This window comes from Ascaphus truei, chromosome 16, assembly GCF_040206685.1.
Source record: "Ascaphus truei isolate aAscTru1 chromosome 16, aAscTru1.hap1, whole genome shotgun sequence".
NCBI classification, from domain to species: Eukaryota; Metazoa; Chordata; class Amphibia; order Anura; family Ascaphidae; genus Ascaphus; species Ascaphus truei.
This window is the reverse complement of record NC_134498.1, coordinates 27,549,362-27,572,284: the sequence shown is the minus strand read 5'-3', so window position 1 is coordinate 27,572,284 and position 22,923 is coordinate 27,549,362. Positions and strand designations below refer to the sequence as shown.

The following is a 22,923-nucleotide window of genomic DNA, read 5'->3' as shown; positions in this document are numbered from 1 at the left end:
CCTCCCCTCCACCCCCCCCTTCCCACCGCCTCCCCCCCCCCTTCCCACTGCCTCCCCCCCTTCCCACTGCCTCCCCCCCTTCCCACCGCCTCCCCCCCCTTCCCACCGCCTCCCCCCCCCCCTTCCCACCGCCTCCCCCCCCCCCTTCCCACCGCCTCCCCCCCCTTCCCTCCACCTTCCCACCGCCTCCCCCCCCTTCCCACCCCCCCCCCCTTCCCACCGCCTCCCCCCCGCCTCCCCACCCCCACCTCTGCCTTTCACCCGCCCTTACTCCGGCCGCCTCTGCCTTTCACCCACCGCCTCACAGCCGCTGCACGCACTCAACAGACACCCGCCACACTCGACACATACCTGCCGCCACACACACCTGCTGCCTCCCGCCCCTACGCACCGACATCACTGACCCACCGCCTCACACCCTAGCAGGACCCCCACTCACAGACAGCACTCACAACCCACGCGCTGCCTCCCGCCCCTACGCACCGACATCACTGACCCACCGCCTCACACCCTAGCAGGACCCCCACTCACAGACAGCACTCACAACCCACGCGCCAGCCGCCGCCTCACACCCTTGCAGGACCCCCACTCACAGACAGCACTCACAACCCACGCACCACCCGCCGCCTCACACCCTAGCAGGACCCCCACTCGCACACAGCACTCACAACCCACGCGCCACCCGCCGCCTCACACCCTAGCAGGACACACCACTCAGATTTTTACATCACTTATGCCACCAAAATATACATTGTACTGTGGTGTGGTTACAATAAACCATTTTTATACAACATCGTATTACATTTTCTTCCATCTTTCTTTTCAATATTATTATCCAACCTTTACAACAAACAGTCACCTATTGTTCCACAATTTATAAATAATACTACCTATTATGCATTTACATCCCGGGCAACGCCGGGTCTCTCAGCTAGTTGAAAATAAAACCTGGATTTTCTTGTAGAGGAAAAGCTCTTTGTAATTCTGTATAATCTAAGGTTATTATTAATAGCACATATGATGGAGCTAAAATATATACTGTATAATAATATAATGCAATACGTGTTCAGGAGGGTACGAGGCAACCATATACCGTGTAACGTCATTTCCCAGTGATATGCAGTGACTAGTGTTTGTGGCGTCGGATATGGTTTTGATGACCAAATTGCTCTACTTGCAGGTAGCGCTGTGTGAATGAATTGGAGTTTTCACACATGTTTACACTAGTTTGTGTCACATTCGCCACTTTGTTTTTGTAGACTTGGCATATTCTCCATTTAGATGTGTTTCATACATTTACGGTTTGAGAGACAGGAGAACGAGAGGAGAAAGAGAGAGGAGAAAGACGGGGGAGAGGCCGGAGAAAGAGAGGAAAGAGAGAGGAGAGAGACAGGAGAAAGCGAGAGGAGGGGAAGAGGCAGGAGAGAGGCAGGAGAGAGACAGGAGAGAGACAGGAGAGGGACAGGAGAGGGACAGGAGAGGGACAGGAGAGGGACAGGAGAGGGACAGGAGAGGGACAGGAGAGGGACAGGAGAGGGACAGGAGAGGGACAGGAGAGAGACAGGAGAGAGACAGGAGAGAGACAGGAGAGAGACAGAGAGAGGTGTGAGAGACAGAGAGAGAGGTGTGAGCGAAAGGAGAGAGACAGGTAGGAGAGACATAGGAGAAAGAGAGGGGAGAGGAGAGAGACAGTCGAGGTGAATGTTTGCGATTTTACCGATATTCAATTGTCCAATATTCGCTTGTTTCAGGAATTTGATCCAAAATGTAGCAAGTGTCTAGCAACAGGTATTAAAGGTGTTTGTTAGCAATCCTCCTCCTGCAAAGCAACACTACCTTACAATATTCGAATCTTTGAAGTAATAATCTCCCCCAGAATGGAATTTCATTTTTCTAGCTTACCTAAACAGGGGTTCCCTCAGAGCTGACCCGCACGGGAACGCCATGGGGTACTGACCTCAAGACACCCACGGGTGGACAAGCGGCAGGAGCTTTAATCCAAGGGTCACATCCGATTGGCCGCATAAGTGAGCCTTGATCCGCTGGCAATTTTGTGTCCACCGGGAAAGTATTCTTGCCCGTTGGACAAAACGTCTCATTGCTCGGGAATTAGGGGGTCCCTGGATGTCGGGGTACCATACATCAGCTCCTGGTTTAGGCATGGACTCCAGCTTTACGCACTGACCAAGATAATAAAGTATCTCAGACGGAAAGTCTACAAAATGCATAAAGGAGGGGCGGCCAACTCCAGTTCTCAAGAGCCACCAACAGGTCAGGTTTTCAGGATATCCCTGCTTAGCACAGGTGGCTCAACCAGTGGCTTATTCAAAGACTGAGCCACTGATTGAGCCACCTGTGCTGAAGCAAGCTCTTCGACAGTTACTGATTGGGCCACCTGTGCTGAAGCTGGGACTGAGCTGAAGAAGGGATTATCCTGAAAACCTGACCCGTTGGTGGCCCTTGAGGACTTGAGCTGGCCACCCCCGGCATAAACCCTTGAAGAGTTATAAGTATACTTTCTTTAAATGCTAATTAATCCTCAAAGTGCAGAAATACTGATTAAATATATGATAGCAATTCGCGAGAATATGAGATACAGACAGGTAATAAATACAGTAATGAAGTCAGCATTAATAGTAAAGGTTCATATGTTCAGAAACCCTCTCTGTACTACAGGCGATTGGGTTATCACAACATATTGCTCAACATCACAAATGTTGCATTGCTTTCAATATATTTAAATGGTCATTCTGGCATGGCATTTCAAAGATACTGTAGCGACAGCGGTGCGCAAACTGGGGGGCGTGAGACTGCCTGCGGGGGGGCGCGGGGTTTATAGAGGGCCCGCTTGCTTCCCGAAAGCACTTAAATTAAGTGCCGGGGGAGCTGCAGGGCCTCTGTAAGCCCTTACTTACATTGGCACCGGCGGCTTCCTTCCCGTGTCACCATGGCAACGTGACGTCATGACGCCGGGGCGTGGGAGTGAGGAGACCATCAGCAGGGGGGCGGAGGGAAAAAAGTTTGCGCATATATATGTATAATATATATAACATAGGTGAGACAGGGCAGGGGCTAAACAAGAGAATGAACCTGCATCGCCACAGCATCACACGCGGAAAAGAGACAGTCCTGTTGGCGAACGTTTCTCTGACTGTGGCCATAAGATGAACGATCTGAGGGTTGCCATACTCAAAGGTAATCTTAAAACACCGAAAGAGAGACGGTTGCATGAATACAAATTTATGCAACTGTTCGGGACACTTAGCAGTGGCCTAAACAGAGATCGAAATTTTATGAGTCATTATTGACACAAGTGAACTCTCTTCCCATGAGCGCTAAAGGCCATGTCTGTACATACTGTACTATATGTATGCACACACAGCTGTCTCTCACACATACTAATACTCCTTGTTTTTCCATCCCTATACACCAATAGGGACCACAAGGTATCCACACACACTTTTAGTTGTGCTACAAACTCTCACATTTCCACACCCACCCACACCATTTATATCCACTCCCACTCCACACACACCTTGTGTAAAGCACTGTATATACTGTGGGCTCTCCATTCATGTTAATTCACACCGATACACATACACACTCTTTCTTCACTTGCTTTCAGGAACCTTTTGACACCTCTAGCCATAAAACACATCCACACCGGGGGAAGGACCAGCACAGATAACATTCCAAGAGACACTGTTTTTAAGTATACCCTGTAACATCGCCGGAAGAAGAGATCAGTGTATCTCGAAAGCTCGCACAAATTAAAGCATTTCGTTAGCCACAGAACGGTATCATCTATTTATTTATTGATTATTGAAGCTCGGCTAACACGGTCCTGATACCTCTACATGTATATATATATATATATATATATATATATATATATATATATATATATAAAATTGTCCCTTATTTCATTGAATTGTCCTGTATTTTAGCGTCTTGACATGAAATGCCGGAATTGAAAATCACTGTAATGAAATCCAGCCTACAAGAAATAGATTAAATGTAATAGTTTCCTTTTCCCTTAGAAGTTGCATTACTAAATGATATAAATAATAAATTGAGGGACACTGCCTGGTCATCTCATAATAGCCTGACCCCCACCCCTATAGGTGTTACTCTGTCTCCCACCGCTACTCGCTAGGTCAGCGCGCGTCATCCCCCTCCCGGCCAAGCGCAGAGAGGATAAAACCCAAAGGATAGCGCGGTCACGCGGGAGATACCATTCAGCTCCAAGCGTTTGCCAATCATTTCTCGCGCATTATGACGTCACACTCTTATACAGTCATACCCCGGTATAAGGACACTCACTTTAAGTACACTCGCGAGTAAGTACATATCGCCCAAAGGTAAACGGCAGCTCACGCATGCGCCCGTCAGCACGTCCTGAACAGCAATACCGGCTCCCTACCTGTACCGAAGCTGTGCACAAGCGGGGAGACTATAGAGCCTGTTACAAATGCGTTATTTACATCAGTTATGCACGTATATGATGATTGCAGTACAGTACATGCATCGATAAGTGGGAAAAAAAGGTAGTGCTTCACTTTGTACATTTTCCCTTTACATACATGCTCCTGTCCCATTGTATATATTAATGCGGGTAAGCCTGTACTGCATTTCGCCATCCCGTAATATAAAAACAAATGTGCCCACCCTACTTAGCATAATGTAAGTCTTTGTCGCTGGGACATGCGTCACATTTTCCACTTGGTTGTTATCAAGCCTGAAGTCCCGATAATGTCAATGGGAGCTGCTAAAAAGGCCAAATCTCAGGTCATTAAATGATGCCGTTCTTCCTAGCACAAATAGTGATGATAGGTTTAATACAGTATTTTTAGTGTACTGTGGGTGATTCATGCCTTTTAAAAATATCAGTCTAAGTATTTTTAAGAGTCCTTTCAAACTTTGCGTGTTTCCATAGTAACTCAATGATTTGGAAGTTTTTTTTGTGATCTTTTACAGAATTCTTTCATCACAAGATTGTTTGAGAACTCGTCTGTGTACGGGCAAATTGTGAATTCACAGTTTTTTTACTTGGTTGCTTTGTGTTAAATAATTGTGCTGCCAACACTATCCAACTGTTTTATCAATAGATACAAAGTAAAGGATTGTAGGGATCAGATATCACAATACATAGGGTTCTCTGAAAATGAAAACAACCTATTCACTTTTCACATGAAACAAATAAGTAAAATTTCAAGGAGATCACATCTCTCAGAAGACAACATTGCTTATTTGTTTAAATCGGATTTGTGCCGATTCTACAAAGAGCTAAACAGTTCAGATTACAAATGTATATCCTCTATTTGTTTCTTAAATAAGAATAATGCATACCTCTACTGTATACCAGGGGTGGCCAACTCCAGTCCTCAAAGACTACCAACAGGTCAGGTTTTCAGGATATCGCTGCTTCAGCACAGGTGGCTCAATCAGTGGCTCAGGAGACTGATTGAGCGACCTGTGCTGAAGCAGGGACTGATTGAGCCACCTGTGCTGAAGCAGGGATATCCTGAAAACCTGACCTGTTGGTAGCCCTTGAGGACTGGAGTTGGCCACCCCTGCTCTATACGATCAAAGAAACAACCTAGATTTGGTTAATTCATGCAGCCATTTGTAAATAATGCACTTTATTTGAACTGCATAAACGTGGAACCTATTTTATTTTTGTCACTTTAATCTGTGCACATTCTCGGATCCGGAGATGTGTTTGAACTCCCCCGGCTTGTTAATTATAATGCCTAAAACTTTTCCAACATTAACATCTCAATCATATTGCAGATTAGAGGCCAATACAGACACAAAGCTTAGGAAAGCACTGGTTTTAAAATACTAGTTTTTCATAACTCAAATAAAACTAAATTTTATTTGAAAATAAATGTATTAAAAAGTTTATTTTCTTTTGTGCATTTCTAATACCGGGATTCTATCATATCTTTTGTTTTTCCGGTAGTAAAATGCTAGTGATAAATGGGATAGGTACGGAGAGGACACACTTTGCCGTTACAGATTCAAACGGATAATTTATACCATTATACCACTACCCGAATCATTCACTAGCACAATTAGAGATAACGTTTGGTACATTAACAAGCTGATGCATCCCTGCCCAGCTTGCACCTTGGGGAGAGTCAGGAGGAGGAGTTGGGAGGCGGAGGGGGGAGGGGAGTTACAAGGTGCATGGTTTATGAGATGTATCACATTCTGCGTCTCTGCCCCAGTTTGCACCTTGGGGAGAGTCAGTAGGAGGAGTTGGGGGGAGTTACATGGTGCACAGTTTATAATGAGATGTATCACATTCTGCGTCTCTGTCCCAGCTTGCACCTTGGGGAGAGTCAGTAGGAGGAGTTGGGGGGAGTTACATGGTGCACAGTTTATAATGAGTCACATTCTGCGTCTCTCTGCGCCATTCTTTTTCCTTTTTATTTGCCCCCAAACACTTCCATATCTAAAGTGGTGCAAGTCTAAAATTCTGCATCACGTAAGAAACGGTTCTTACACATGTTACAGATCTACTCCAAGAAACAGAGCAGTGCGTAAAAAAAACACGTTTCTCCACGTTGATACAGAAACCCTATATTATTTTCATTCAATATTTATGATTGTTCTTTATACGTACTGCTCCATTAGTTTTGCAGAAATAATACACGGAACAGGTATAATTTCTCTCCCTCGATGAGTCTCGCTATGCACCATCCCGACTCTTGCATTCTGCTCAAGGATGCCTTCTCTCTACCCCCTTTGTATCTAAAGCCGTCTCCCACCTTAAACCTTTCTCACTTTCTGCCCCACACCTCTGGAATGCCCTTCCCCTTAATATCTGACTAGCACCCTCTCTATCCACCTTTAAGACCCACCTTAAGACACCTTATTCCTATTATGTGTTATTTATATTAGTTATTTATATGATTGTCATGTGTATTAACGCTTCACAGTAGTATGTACATTAATGGCATTATATAAATACATACATACATACATACATACACACACATACATACACACACATACAGTTAACATTTCACAAAGCATAGTAATAAAATAGAAGATTCCGACACATTTCCTTGAAAATCCCCATGTCCTTGGAAATAAACAAGTTGCTTTATGATGGCCATATCCATAGAAATCAATATATGATTGTGGTTCAGTTGAAGGTAGCAGGGCATAGTTCTTCCCTGTGTTCTTTGATATTGTTTTTCTTTCTTTTTTCGTAACCTCCTGAATCATATTGAATCCACAAGCCTGTCTGTTTCCACTTATTGTCATTTCTTTCTCTACAGTCTCCGGCAGACCAATGTAAGAAAATCCATGCAGGCGATGAAGTCATCCAGGTCAACCATCAGACTGTGGTGAGTAATGTCAGCTTTCCATATAAAGATGTGGTGTAGCGCGTGACAGGGTTCCTCCAGATAACACAGCACTGCCTATTCCAATGTAATGCACAAGATCGCAGAGTTTTAATCAAATTCCATTAAAATGTTGTGGCGCCGGAGAAATCGATGAAGGAGCACATTTTTCTTTTGTTCTAAGCAGACTCGTAAGAGTTTTCTACTACATGAGTTTCTTGTGTGAGATTTGTATCATTCTCTCCAGCTAGAGCAGTCGTTTTCAAGCTTTCTCAGGTTAAGGAAACCTATGATTGTATTGTGACATTCTGAGGAACCCCAACCCTCTCTAATAGCGCTTCTGAGATCAGATGCATTGTAAGGAACCCCGATCCTCTCTAATAGCGTGTCTGAGATCAGATGCATTGTAAGGAACCCCAACCCTCTGTAATAGCGCGTCTGAGATCAGATGCATTGTAAGGAACCCCAACACTCTCAAATAGCAACTCTGTGATCAGGTGCATTGGAAGGAACCCCAACCCTCTGTAATAGCGCGTCTGAGATCAGATTCATTGTAAATTCTTCTTTTTTGGTACAACTTTCAATGACGTGAAAATTGCAGGGAACCCTTTAGGCATGTATTGTACTACGCGCGCACGACGTTGTGCATGCACGTGGCGCGCGTTTTGTGCCTATAGGCCAAACTGTGCCGCGCGTGGCTAGGAGGCGAAACCATGACGTCAGAAGGGTAGGCCTCATGGTTATTGGCTCACAGTGTCACGTGGCACGGCAGACGCTCGAAAATACAAATTTCTTTGTATTTCCACCATGTCGGCAGTGGATACACTGACATACGAAGACAGGTCATTTTCATTGCCGTGCAGGCGGCCGGACGCGCGCCAGCGCTTAGTATAATACCAGCCTTAGGCTACAGGCCCAGTGTTGGCGCGCGTGCAGCCGTGATCCCCGGTCTGTGCAGGGGGAAAGACGGGGGGCACTGTTCAAATTATATTCACTGTAGATTATATATAGTCACTACAGCGATTTATCCCGTTAGGTAACACCATACAAGGACTATAACTTGGATAATTACTTTCACTATCAATAGTATCCTGGACATTGATTCTAATTAAAGGTCTATTCGTCATACAAAAGAGACAGTGGAATTCAACCCCACTCTTTATAGCCGTTTAGATATAAAGCGCTCGTTAGGTTTTAAGTTTTTCTTATGTTTGCCAATTAAAATTAATATTTCGTATTGAGTGGAGGTGGATTATCTTTCAACGGGTACTCCATCTCTTTCCAGTGAGTTTATACGTTTACAACTATAGCTATATCATTCAGTTAAATTGAGTGCATTACATAAGGGATCCTTTTCTGTTTTTCTTGCCAACATAACTTATTGCTAGATGCACCCCTATAGATATAGCATCATTAGGTTGAGCAGGGGTCACCTCCCCTTTTGTTTGTGTAACACATAAGTAGAGACACAGTTAGACAATGAAGCTAAATTTGGCAAACCAGTTTGTTGATTTAGTTAACGTTGTTATTATTATAATGATCGTTAATTTGAAAAGCGCCAACATATTCCGCAGCGCAGTAGAATGGGAGTACCTTTCTCTTTCCTAGCACAGTAAAAAAAACACAGTGCTGCGTGTATGAATGTGCATACTCAGGTGAGAAGAGTGCCAGAGAAGGAGGAGGATAGTGGGTGGTGGTTTCTGTTAAAGGCCAGGCAAAGAGATTGCAGACTTGTTTCAGTATCTATAGACAGGGAGGGTGACAGCTGTAATCAGTTAGATTTGCTCAAGCAAGAAAGCTGGAAAACGACTGTGATGGGTACTGGCCACAAGACAAACTCCGGCATCTTTTGTACACAAGACTAAAAAGGCTTACATTGTTTTTGTTATTCTTTTGGTGTCAACCAACCATCATGCTTGAATGGTCCAAACAAAATGTTATTACAAAACGTTTCCAATTTCCAAAACATAAATAATACACAAACTACAATCCATTGTCCATTCTCATTTTGTTTCCATTAATTCAAAGAATATTCAACCATGGCCCATCAGAAATCTCTGAGACGCTGAGGGTTGTCCCTGAGGATATAGGACTGATTGCACCTTTCTCTCTAGCCATTTTCTGTACAAAGCATGACATATTGAGTGTGCTTTGCTCAACACACCATATATTGTCTTTACCGTTGACTGATCATATGAAGCACAGTGTGATCAGCAGAACAGATTCAAATGTTCTGCAACTCTTTCATGTCCCGTACAGTTCTTAAAGAAAGACTCCCCATTCATATCACATACAAAGGGAACCCGCAGTATTGTTTCCCCGGACATTACAACATATCCTAGTGTAACTCAGATAACAGAACGTTTCCAGGAGATTCAATGCCCATGTTGATAGAGTGTATCACAATATATCTCAATATATCACACCCGAGGGAATAACTAACCCAACTACATCTGTACGTTTCCATTTATTCTATGTTTTAAGAACACATCCATTTATTTCCATTGTTTCTTTTGTCTGATAATGACAGTCAAAATCCTCAAATAATATCAATGGTTTCATCCATAGATTTAAGGCAGGGGCGGCCAACTCCAGTCCTCAAGGGCCACCAACAGGACAGGTATTAGGGATATCACTGCTTCAGCAAAGGTGGCTCAATCAATGGCTCAATTGAAGACTGAGCCACTGACAGCCACCTGTGCTGAAGCAGGGATATCCTGAAAACCTGACCTGTTGATGGCCCTTGAGGACTGGAGTTGGCCACCTTTGCTTTATGGTATAACCTCAGCAGGCACTTTATAACTATACTAGTTATAACTTTATAACTATACTGCTGGCTGTTAAGGGGCATGTACTAATTGTAGGCATATGATATCAAAATTCTAACTTTACAACCAAGCGTACTATTATTGGATGTAAATCGTTGTGTAACAACCATGAAAAAGAGTAGTAGAGATTCGCTTCACTGCAGTGTTGATCAAACTTTTCAAGAGATCGAAAAATCGGTAGAAAATTGGATAGAACTTTTGGCACCAAATAATTGACCGAAATAGCCCAAATTGCTAATAAAATGCTGTTTGCTTTTATAAAGTGGCAAAATAGCAGCCCCTTGACTTAAAAAAAATTAATAAAAACAAACTGCCCATTGGCATTTCAGTGTTAATCGAATTTTGCATTGAAGGAAACTTCTTCGGGAAGTATGACAAAGTGCACAAAAGGTTTGCACATTTCTAAAGATTAGTAGGGATCTATGAAGCAGCAGTGAAATGTAATAAAAATGTTACTCCCTAATTGGCCTATAGTTATTAAATTGTGAAGTCGTAAGGCTCCTCCCAGTCCATTTAAAGGAATGGACCTCAAGGTGTTATAAGACTTAGCATCCCTTACTAAACATGGGCTAGTGTATCCTGAAACGTCTCAAAAAGGAGTTTAAGCAATATTGCATTATGGGTAAAAAAAAAAAAAAAGGGTTTTCTATACAATTCTTTATAACAAAACTTTTACATCATGTACCATTTCTATATAAGCAGATACAATATCAAGTATATGTATATCTCCATATTTAAGGACTGGCTTGGGTAAAATTTTAACCTACAAAAAAAAAAAGGTATTCACAATCTATTAAACCTTAAGTAAATAATGTGTCTTCAAATCATGACAAAGCTATCAAATGTAATTAATATTGCTTCCACTAGAAAAAAATGCAGAATATTGTAATTTCTATCAGTCTTGTGCAATTGCTCTAGATAGAATTGAGCACAGATTTCAGACATTTCGATATTTTTCAGATCCTTAAACTGTCCTCCAGTTATCACAGATGGTTATAAATGAAAACCGACATTTTTGTGGACCACTTGTTCCCGGGAAGCTTCAGGCTGTGAACGCCTTTTTGGAGAGATTTCAAGAACTTCTAATTATGGGTGTTATGTCAAAATACAGAGCTTGTGGTGTCCAAAATGAATATGCCGCTAATATGAAAATATGGTCTATCTGCTCTAAACATGTTTTAGCTCAGCATTGATAGTGAGCTTAATTAGTGCGTTCAACAGCAAAAAGCATTTATTTTTATAGATCTGCAGGATTATTATATACTGCACTTCATTTTGGAACATCATTAAACACTTCGGTGCAACAGTCTGACTGCAATACAATATTCTGCAGCACATCATAACATATCACTTACATTGCAATTAGAACATACACTACTTCATACTGTTAACTTTTTACTGGCCATGTACAAAAGGGAAGAATGTCCAGCTGTAAAGTGTTTGCTATTTTAAATATTAGTATATATTTGATTAATATTGTTGCCATTGAAGTCCCTTCAGAGTAATTTGGATATAAACAAAATAGAGATTGTGAAAATAAGAGTAACTACTGTGAAATGTATGTATATCTTTATTTATATAGCGCCATCCATATACATAGCGCTTTCCAGCAGTAATACACGGGACATAATAGGAATAAGCGATTCATACGTAAAGGTAACATTAGAAAAACTTATTCCTGCCCCGAAGAGCTTACAGTCTAAATGGTAAGTAGTGAGAACTTACAGAGACAGTAGGGAGGGTGGGTAAGTGCGTCTGCAAGGGGTAAATACTTCAGAGCGACTCAAATACCTCATTAAAGAGGCGTGTTTTAAGATGGGTATTAAAGGTGGAGAGAGAGTGTGCATCAGATTAAGGGGAAGGGCATTCCACAGGTGTGGGGCACAGTGCATAGTTTGCATTATAAAGGTTTGTGAAAAGTTTTAAAGGACTTTTACAAGTTTTACCTCGAATAAAGGATACATACAGTATGGTGTGTCAACAAAGTACAGGATGGAAGCACTTTCAGAGAAAGAGGGATGCAAGGACACGAGGGCATTTTCTGAACTTGGAGGGTGGTAGATTTTGTTGGCAAATAAAAAAGGCAAAATAATGGTGCAGAAACACAGAATGCGATACATCTCATAATCTGTGCACCATGTAACTCTTCCCCCCCCCCCCCCCCCCAACTCCTCCTACTGACTCTCCCCAAGGTGCAAGCTGGGGCAGAGACGCAGTATGTGATACATCTCATTATAATCTGTGCACCATGTAATGCCACCCAACTCCTCCTACTGACTCTCCCCAAGGTGCAAACTGGTGCAGAGACACAATTATAGGGGCAGGGTGAAAGTTCTCCATTTTTAATTCATACAGTAGATCCCTTAGAGGTTAATGTCATCTATGATGGAATGACAAACATAATGCAGGTTAATTGGAAACCAACACGCATCCCTATTGGTATTCCATAATGTGGCTAAAAGGAGATCTGACATTAGAAGTCCCTATTACACTACATCATTTTAATTGCGCTTGGGCTACCTACATTTTAGTTTAACCCATTTCAACAAGTTGCAAAAGGGTTAACCGATGCATTGCTGCACACTCAACAATGTTTATGTACTTGTAATGAATTTTAGTAATGCAACGTTTGCGCCAAAGTGTTTTATAATTTAAGAATATAGTTTTCAGCCTTATGAAAAAATATTGCTAGTGACCCCCCCATACTAAATGTGTGTTTTACCACTTACTATGGATATGACTGTACAATGCATCGCAGAGAAGATGTTAGTAGCAAAGCGTATGTTTGGTTTTGAGATGAAAACACCTGCTGATTTGCATGTTTAAAGCAGACGGCCCTGTTACAATCCTGCTGGATAACTGCCAAGTGGACTTATTTTTATCAGCTTACTGGAAGCTCCGATGTTTCAATGAAATGTTATCCTCCACTGTCCTGAAAAAGACCAAAATGGGGAAATATTTTTCTCATTTACAACAAATTGTTCACATTAGGGCCTCTAAATGTTGTCACTGTAAGGCATTTTATTTTAGCTGCCGTCATCAGCTGGTACAAATCAATAACGTCTTCAGAACTCTCGTCGTTTGCGTTAGTGGGCCAGAATAATTTGCTGGATACAGCTCGCAGGACTGTAGCATAATCAATATCTTTTTCTGAAATGCTGCCATTAGTAAATCATATATTGCAGCTTTAATTTATTACTCAAGTGCTTCTGGTGATTAGGTTTGATTTTGGTATTATATCGCGGGCCTGGAAGGATGATTTGCCAGCACAATACAGCTTGTTGGGCCTTCTTCACTGATGATCATAATACATTATACCAGGGGGGGGTTCAACTCCAGTCCTCCCTCCCCCGCAACAGGTCAGGTTTTCAGGGTATCCCAGCTTCAGTACAGACAGAGCCTCTGATTGAGCCACCTGTGATGAAGCAGGGATATCCTGAAAGCCTGACCTGTTTGGGAGGCTTGAGCACTGAAGTTGAGCACCCTTGTATCATACATAGGGTTGTCAGGTGTCCTGTATTTGGACACTGTCCAGTAAAAAATGAGAGGTAATATTGTACATGTATGTGACCGGTATTACCTCTCTGGACATAGTGACCTGACCGGCTTGAGGAGCAGCAGGATTTCCTCTGAGCAGGGCTGTTGCTAGAGGGCTGGGCAGCTTCCTCCACCCTGATTGGCTGCTGGGTAATGCAGCCAATCAGGAGGAACTATCAGAAGCCTGGAGGTGGGGCCAAAGAGAGGAGGAAACAGCATTGAGCAGAGAGGGGGGGGGGGGGGGCAAGCGTGTCGCACCTTTCACCATTGTGTCCAGTATTTTTGGAGAAGCCCCCTTGGCAACCCTAATTAAACAATTAGTGTTGGTAACTACCCAGTCTGGTTATTATGGTTCTCTTTGCCCAACAAAACAAATGAATTCTTTGAGATCCTGCACCGGCCAACACTTGTCCAGTTTGCAACCCCATATATAATGGTGATGGTTGTCACGGGAGACCAGGACTATCACACCAAAGATCCATTTTCCAGACAGAACAACCGTTAATAAAATGAATTTATTGGAAAAAAGGTTTCCCCAACTGTCAGTACAGAAAACTTACACTCCCACCTGAGGTAACTGGGAGCACCCTATAGACATAGGTGCGGGGACCCTTGTGAGGATGTTTTCCCCGTTCTGCTCCCATAGTGTGAAGCAGTCACCGCTTCAGAGACCCCAACCAACTGACACTCAGGTGCTCAGAACTCTGGGACCTATAACTGCCGCTGGAACTGGCTGGAACTGGCTGGCTCCGGCTGGAACTGGCTCTGGCTGGAACCGGCTGAAATTCCACCTAGAACTCTGACTGGAATTCTCTCAGCCATAGAACTAGCAGGGCCTCCCTCCCCACCTTTAGGCCGTGCCTATAGTGCCGTCGTTGGTGACGGCGACACGGCGGGTGACGTAACCCGTCGCCACCGGCGAAAGTTATGTTTCGCCGGGAGGCGGGGTCGTGGGATTCCGGCAATTTGATTTGTTGAAGGGCCGTCACATGACGTGACGGCCCTTGAAAAATCTAATTTTGCTGGCTTCAGATTTTCGCGACGTCGGCGGCGCTGTCGCGTGCACTATAAGCGCACGCGGCGGCAATGTATTTGTTTTCGGCCGACGTCGTCGGCACTAAAAGCGCGGCCTTATATACCTCACGCCACAACATGGAAACATTAATGGAGGGATAAGGCCAGGTGCCTTCAATATGATGAACAGGAGATTAAAGTGCGCAGCTAATATATATACGTGATATATAGTAATAAAGTAATTAAATGATTAATTACGTGACCTTGATCAGAGCGTCTGCAGCTGTGATGGAAGGGGGGGCTCAGGAACCCCCTGGAGCTAGCAGATAAATACAAAAAAGACACAGCGCACAACGCTCATAGTGCAATTACAAAATTATATTAACATAAACAAATTATTAGGTGAATATTGTGCGTACATCAGTGCAGTTAAAACAAGCACTTTCGGGATATGTAACCCAATGCCTCAAATGACTGGAACAGATGTCCTCACAGGGGTAGAATTGCTGATGGCTCTGCGGCAGGATTTCAGTAGGGCAGATGGAAAGCCTCTGTGCGTCCTTGCTCCCCAGAGCATGAGTTGAACGGGAGCTGCTGGCCCATGCAGTGTTTGTTCTGAGAATGGCTGAACACCAGCTGAATACTCTCACTCCCCTCCGTGTGCAGCACTTCCTAGTGGATGACGTCACCGCTGGGAGTCGCCGATTTCGGCGCCGTTCAGTCTATCAGCTCGCGCAGTAAAGTACTGGTTGAAAGGTAGAGCTGTTAGCAAGAATGTCCTACGCGTTTCGAAAACCGCAGTTTTCTTCATCAGGGACTGATTTTAGGTGGATTCAGTTCGTTTCTAAATACCCCGCGATCGTCACTCATTGGTTAAAGCCTTCTACTCTCCTAGCCAATGGGAGAGCAGCAAGGGCGGAGTAACAAGTCCTGAATAGCATGCGTCATTGGTAGTTATAAGCAATAGTGAAAAAAACTTTCAATAACTTTATTAACAACAGAAAAGACTACCAAAGCGCGATTGAAGATACTAAAACAAAGAAACAAGTGTTAGACATGAAAAAACATATTAAAAGATGTATCTAATGCTATATGGACCTGGATGACTAAATATGAAGTAAACTATAATGGATAAATAAACACTAGCAAGTAAATTCATAGCCGACTGATACTGTAGGTAGACAAAGTAGAACAATAGAAAGCCATATTATCATTATTAAAGGTATACAGACTAATATTGCAAATATTTTAAAAAAATGTTTATTTCCCTAAAATTTATTTAAATATCTTTAAAATAAGTGGATTTAGAGATACAGATGTAAAATATCATATATTATTTAATAAAAGAGATAGAATTAAAATTATAAGATCAATACAGAGACCAGATATCTATATCTTCATTCAAACCCCCTGGATACAAAGTATTTAGTTTATGTATCCAGAAGGTTTCCTGCCTAGATAATTCCTTAACCCTATCACCCCCTCTCCTGTTTTTAGGTATATGTTTAATGCCTTTAAATAATAGGGATGACGGATCACTGTTATGACATAGTGCATAATGTTTTGATAGGCTATGTTTCATGAATCCTATTTTAATGTTGCGCAAATGTTCTAAAATACGTACTTTTAAAGCACGTTTTGTGCGTCCCACATAAAAAAGGCCACATGGACACTCTAATAAATACACTACATGGTCAGTATTACAAAATATAAAATCCTTAATCTCAATTAATTCTCCATTTGGACATTTAAAAGATTTTTTGTCGGGGTGCAAATGCCTGCAAACTGAACACTTACCGCACTTGAAATTCCCAATTGGTTTATTGCTTAACCAATTCTTATTCCCACTAAAGTGTTCCTTTGGTTTAATGTCACTTGGGGATAGGATATTCTTTAAATTTTTAGCTTTTCTGTAGATAAATTTAGGGAATTTTGAGAGGTGAGTGCCCAGTAGCAGGTCATTTGAGAGAATTGACCAATGTTTTTTTATAATTTTCTCAATTCGCCCAGTCATGGAGTTAAAATCAGTGATAAAAGAAACATTGCATTTACCATCATTTTCCTGATGGTTTTTACTTTTTCTATCCTTTGTTAATAACATGGTTTTTCTCTCAATCTTTCTAATTTTTTCCAAATCCCCATTTAATTTCTCCAGGTGGTAACCCCTCTCAAGAAATCTTGATGTTAATTTTTTGGCCTGTTCCTCAAAGTCTATTTCTGTGCTGCAGTTTTTCTTTAATCTGTAGTATTGGCCACTGGGGATATTTGATATCCACGTTTTTTTGTGGTTGCTAGTGGCCATAAGGAGGGTGTTAGAGTCAACCTCCTTAAAATGAGTTTTTGTTACCACATCCCCTTTAGGTGACGCCACAAGATTAAGATCCAGGAAATGAACTGCCGTTCATTCAACATAAAATAATTATGTTTCAGGATGTAATTAATTAGGTCTAATCAAAACAAGGTTTTGTATGGAAGGAATCTTATAGGTGGCTTACCTGCGATGTGCAGGCCTTATACACCAATATTCCACACGCAGAAGGTCTACACGCGATTCAGTCTTTTTTACTGAATGATGCCACCTTACATCCACTAAATAGACAATTTGTTTTAGACCTAATTAATTACATCCTGAAACATAATTATTTTATGTTTCTTGATGATTTTTTCCTACAGGTTTGCGGAACTGCAATGGGCACGAGATTCGCCCCCAGTTTCGCAAACCTGTATATGGGAAAATGGGAGGAGGACTATATATACAATAAAGACAACAATCCTTTTAAAGCGAATATCATTGTATGGCGTAGGTTCATAGATGATATCCTGTGTATCTGGGATGGCGATCAGTGTTCAATTGTTCAATTCTTACAGTACATAAATAATAATGACAGGAACCTGACATTTACACATGTACAGGATGAAACGGCAGTTCATTTCCTGGATCTTAATCTTGTGGCGTCACCTAAAGGGGATGTGGTAACAAAAACTCATTTTAAGGAGGTTGACTCTAACACCCTCCTTATGGCCACTAGCAACCACAAAAAAACGTGGATATCAAATATCCCCAGTGGCCAATACTACAGATTAAAGAAAAACTGCAGCACAGAAATAGACTTTGAGGAACAGGCCAAAAAATTAACATCAAGATTTCTTGAGAGGGGTTACCACCTGGAGAAATTAAATGGGGATTTGGAAAAAATTAGAAAGATTGAGAGAAAAACCATGTTATTAACAAAGGATAGAAAAAGTAAAAACCATCAGGAAAATGATGGTAAATGCAATGTTTCTTTTATCACTGATTTTAACTCCATGACTGGGCGAATTGAGAAAATTATAAAAAAACATTGGTCAATTCTCTCAAATGACCTGCTACTGGGCACTCACCTCTCAAAATTCCCTAAATTTATCTACAGAAAAGCTAAAAATTTAAAGAATATCCTATCCCCAAGTGACATTAAACCAAAGGAACACTTTAGTGGGAATAAGAATTGGTTAAGCAATAAACCAATTGGGAATTTCAAGTGCGGTAAGTGTTCAGTTTGCAGGCATTTGCACCCCGACAAAAAATCTTTTAAATGTCCAAATGGAGAATTAATTGAGATTAAGGATTTTATATTTTGTAATACTGACCATGTAGTGTATTTATTAGAGTGTCCATGTGGCCTTTTTTATGTGGGACGCACAAAACGTGCTTTAAAAGTACGTATTTTAGAACATTTGCGCAACATTAAAATAGGGTTCATGAAACATAGCCTATCAAAACATTATGCACTATGTCATAACAGTGATCCGTCATCCCTATTATTTAAAGGCATTAAACATATACCTAAAAACAGGAGAGGGGGTGATAGGGTTAAGGAATTATCTAGGCAGGAAACCTTCTGGATACATAAACTAAATACTTTGTATCCAGGGGGTTTGAATGAAGATATAGATATCTGGTCTCTGTATTGATCTTATAATTTTAATTCTATCTCTTTTATTAAATAATATATGATATTTTACATCTGTATCTCTAAATCCACTTATTTTAAAGATATTTAAATAAATTTTAGGGAAATAAACATTTTTTAAAAATATTTGCAATATTAGTCTGTATACCTTTAATAATGATAATATGGCTTTCTATTGTTCTACTTTGTCTACCTATCAGTCGGCTATGAATTTACTTGCTAGTATTTATTTATCCATTATAGTTTACTTCATATTTAGTCATCCAGGTCCATATAGCATTAGATACATCTTTTAATATGTTTTTTCATGTCTAACACTTGTTTCTTTGTTTTAGTATCTTCAATCGCGCTTTGGTAGTCTTTTCTGTTGTTAATAAAGTTATTGAAAGTTTTTTTCACTATTGCTTATAACTACCAATGACGCATGCTATTCAGGACTTGTTACTCCGCCCTTGCTGCTCTCCCATTGGCTAGGAGAGTAGAAGGCTTTAACCAATGAGTGACGATCGCGGGATATTTAGAAACGAACTGAATCCACCTAAAATCAGTCCCTGATGAAGAAAACTGCGGTTTTCGAAACGCGTAGGACATTCTTGCTAACAGCTCTACCTTTCAACCAGTACTTTACTGCGCGAGCTGATAGACTGATAGACTGAACGGCGCCGAAATCGGCGACTCCCAGCGGTGACGTCATCCACTAGGAAGTGCTGCACACGGAGGGGAGTGAGAGTATTCAGCTGGTGTTCAGCCATTCTCAGAACAAACACTGCATGGGCCAGCAGCTCCCGTTCAACTCATGCTCTGGGGAGCAAGGACGCACAGAGGCTTTCCATCTGCCCTACTGAAATCCTGCCGCAGAGCCATCAGCAATTCTACCCCTGTGAGGACATCTGTTCCAGTCATTTGAGGCATTGGGTAACATATCCCGAAACTGCTTGTTTTAACTGCACTGATGTACGCACAATACTCACCTAATAATTTGTTTATGTTAATATAATTTTGTAATTGCACTATGAGCGTAGTGCGCTGTGTCTTTTTTGTATTTGCCTTCAATATGACCCAGCCCCTGATTGGTGGGTTTAACAGGCAAAATTAAAAGAGAAACATGAAAACAGTTACATGGAAAGATCACATGAACATTTGCAACATTTCTCCTGAACACAGAATTAACCCCTGGACCCTGCAGTGCTGGAACCAGGCTTTACAATACACACACACACACACACATATATATCTGGCTTGACCTTTATTAAAAGCAGTCACATCTACCCCTACCGTCACAATTATACTGTATGTTACCGCAGTTTTTCCTTCGAACTAAGGAAAGAACAGCCCTGCCTAGTATTGTTTCCGCTGCAATACGCCAGCTCAACACGTTAAGCATAGCAGACATGCGTACAAACTCCAATAAATCTATAATTGTTCACATATGTAATTCTGTAATGGAGAACATCTAGTTCAAAAAAACCTCGTTCCTTCTGAAACTTTGTATTCAATGATGAACAGCTCTTCTGGGCCTATTCTTCATTTTGTAACCAGCCACCTTTGAAAGATGGATGACACAGCACTTCACATTATAGAACAGCAGTATTACATTAGCAAATATCACCGGATTCCTAGTGTAGCCAGGTCTCCCCAGCCTGTCAGCACCCCCCTCACCTTACTGACGATCGCGGGTGCAGCCGAGTCAAATGGCGGCACCGCGCGGCGATCTCAGGGGTGAGGGCGGTCAGGCCCCGGCTCGGGGATTGCCAGGGACGCGTGCGGCCGGTTGCCAAGGCCGCACGCGCGTTACAGGGCTCCCGGCGCTCTCGGAGCCGGGTTGTAAGGGCGCCGCCATGTTGCGCCGGTTCGCGCATGCGCAGTAGGTCCCAGGCGGCCCCGATAGCTCGCGCATGCGCAGGGAGGCTGCGAGAGGCAGGGAACAGTTGCGTGAGGGCAGGGAAGGCGCAGGAGAGTCGCGCGAGAGTAGGGATAGCTAGTGAGAGGTTGTGGCGGCCATTAGGGGTTAGTATAGGCAGAGGGAGGGCGCGCACGCGGCCCCAATGTTATTGTAAGTGCCCCGGGACTACAATTCCCATAGTGCTTAGCAAGGGAGGCACCAGGTGCCTCATAGGAGCCAATAGGGCTGCAGGACTGCCCTGGATAGAAGTGGATACATTTCGCGGGCAAAAGAGCACACTAGTCAGTCAGAGACCGGAGCAGCCCAGGGAAGGAGGTAGGGTACAGGAGTCAGGGACTCCCTGTACTAGGCCAGCACCCCCAGGGCCCGAGATAGCTCAGCTCCCCAGTAAGGTGAGTGTTGCCAGGGACAGCCCTCAGGTTAGGGACCTTGCCACTTACATTAGTGGGAGCTGGGAAAGAAAGGTTACAGAGAGTTGGAGTCAGGGAGCTGTGAGGGAAGGAAGGGTGCGGGGAGCGAGTGCAGCTTCTGCCCTATATAGGTACCTACACCCCAGGTAGGCCCCAACTCCCCACTAGTTTAGTGGGTAAATGCTAGGGAGGCCCAAGATAGGGACGCTGCCCTTAGCATAGAGTGCTGCCTTGTCAGAGTCACGGCTGTTAGTGCTGTGAGGTCTGACAGGCAGGCACCTTGTTGCGCAGCACGTTGGCTGCAGCATCCAGTGAGCTACAGCTTGCTGCTGTAGGCGCTGGGACTCGTTAGGTTTTAGTAAGTACAGTCAAGGCTGGGAAGAGTTAGGGGAGTGGGGCAGGTTATTAACCCCGGTAGGCCTCTAGGAGTTTTCCCCAAAGCCACTTTAGGTTGCGGTACCACAGGGACAGGCCCTAGGTTAGGGTTCCTGTCACGTTAGTACCAAGTGTTAGTTAGGGACTCAGCGGACGCTGCGGTTCCTGTAAAGCGGTTCGGACCCACGTTGGGGTCCGCAGAGACTATTCCAGAGGGAGACCGCCCTGGCGGTCTGCGTACAAAGGAGTTTGGTTGGAGGATCAGACGGATTCATCACACGTCTGACCCTTTGCGAAGCCAGTTGCTGATCCAAGTACCGGAGTGCTCGGCAGGTACCATACAGTCATAAGTGCACCAACGGGCCCTTAGTTTAATAGTGACTGCGCAGTCACCCATTGACTCTGTCTGCAAGAGTGCGGGACATTGGGTGGGGTTCTTTGGACACTGGGTGGGATCACCTGGTGTTGGGGAAGCATCCTGCTGGACGTCGCAGTTAGTGTCTCCTCGTGAGAGGGACACCGATTATGTGATACCTGTCATGATGTGTTATATTCTGTTCTAACCTAAGTAAATAGTATTAGTTATTATATATCTGTGTATGAGTATTGATTGTCCTGCGAGGAACCACTCCCCCTCTGGTGGGAGCCATCGCAGGTGGAGGCGCTGAATTGAGTAAGTGGTTACCCCTAGTATAATTGCCCCAGGTTCCCCGTGGCGGAAGCTCAGCCCTCCTGCGAGCCAACAGGTAATGCACCACACCTATGGTAACACCGTATGTTCCTTGCACCCACATCAGATCTGCGATTGGGGGGGGAATACCCGGTACATTTGGAGGCGCTGCTGAGATAGACCTGGGGTGCCCTGTTCCATTTTTTTCTAAATTGTACTATTTTTGTTCGCCATGAAGAAGCCACGTGCTGAGTTCCCGCCCGCGCGGGAACATGTTGCAAACTGTTCGAGCTTGGCGGGAAATCCTAAGCCCCGCCCCCGCCAACTGAATAACTCTGTGCCGAGCCAGAGTCACTCCATGAAAGAGTGTGCTGCCCCTCCTTCAGATTCCACCAGGGGGAGCAAGCACAGTGAGCCTTCGCCCGTAACTGCTGTCTCCACCAAAGAAAATTGCTCGCCGTCATATGGACTCTGGCAGACGAAGGCCGGGGGCGTATCCTTTTTGTTGTGTCCGTGTATGATAAAATCATTGAGTCCGTCGGGTAGTATGAACTTTGCGGTTTTGACGTGCCTGATAGAAGGGCGCCTGGAAGACGCAAACGAGGAGGGGTGCCTAGAATGTTTCTGTAACAAAGGTGACTGCTCCTTTTGTAAATTGGCCTGGGGACCCATATGTGGCTGGTGCAGGATACCGACTCTGCAACCCGTGCCGTGGGCGGCTATAGGACAGTCCGAGGAAGAGGGCACTGTGGCCGACATAAATGAAATAGACTCTTGGTTTTCTGATAATGATGATGGAACAGACTGTAAGGGAGTACACCCCAATGTGTATGTGGCCTGGCACGCACCAGGAGTGAAAGCCCTTACATTAATGTGCA

General features: G+C 43.4%; 1 protein-coding gene and 1 long non-coding RNA gene across 7 annotated transcripts in view; one reads left to right on the top strand and one right to left on the bottom strand.

Moving 5' to 3' along the window:
• LOC142467327 (uncharacterized) overlaps window positions 1-14,393 on the bottom strand; it is a 99,225-nt gene extending 84,832 nt beyond the window's left edge. For both annotated transcript variants that reach the window (XR_012788364.1, XR_012788365.1), the window contains exons 1-2: window positions 14,284-14,393; window positions 12,916-13,118 (exon numbers count right to left, since the gene is read on the bottom strand). This is a non-coding gene — a long non-coding RNA (uncharacterized LOC142467327). The remainder of the gene's footprint in view (window positions 1-12,915; window positions 13,119-14,283) is intronic.
• The window catches only part of LOC142467326 (connector enhancer of kinase suppressor of ras 2-like), a 497,579-nt gene that overhangs the window by 325,044 nt on the left and 149,612 nt on the right, over window positions 1-22,923 (top strand). For all 5 annotated transcript variants that reach the window (XR_012788363.1, XM_075572875.1, XM_075572877.1 and 2 more), the window contains exon 8: window positions 7,293-7,361. Coding sequence is in view for 4 of the 5 variants with exons in the window: in XM_075572875.1 (XP_075428990.1) it covers window positions 7,293-7,361 (69 nt within the window). In the remaining variant the exon portion in view is untranslated. The remainder of the gene's footprint in view (window positions 1-7,292; window positions 7,362-22,923) is intronic.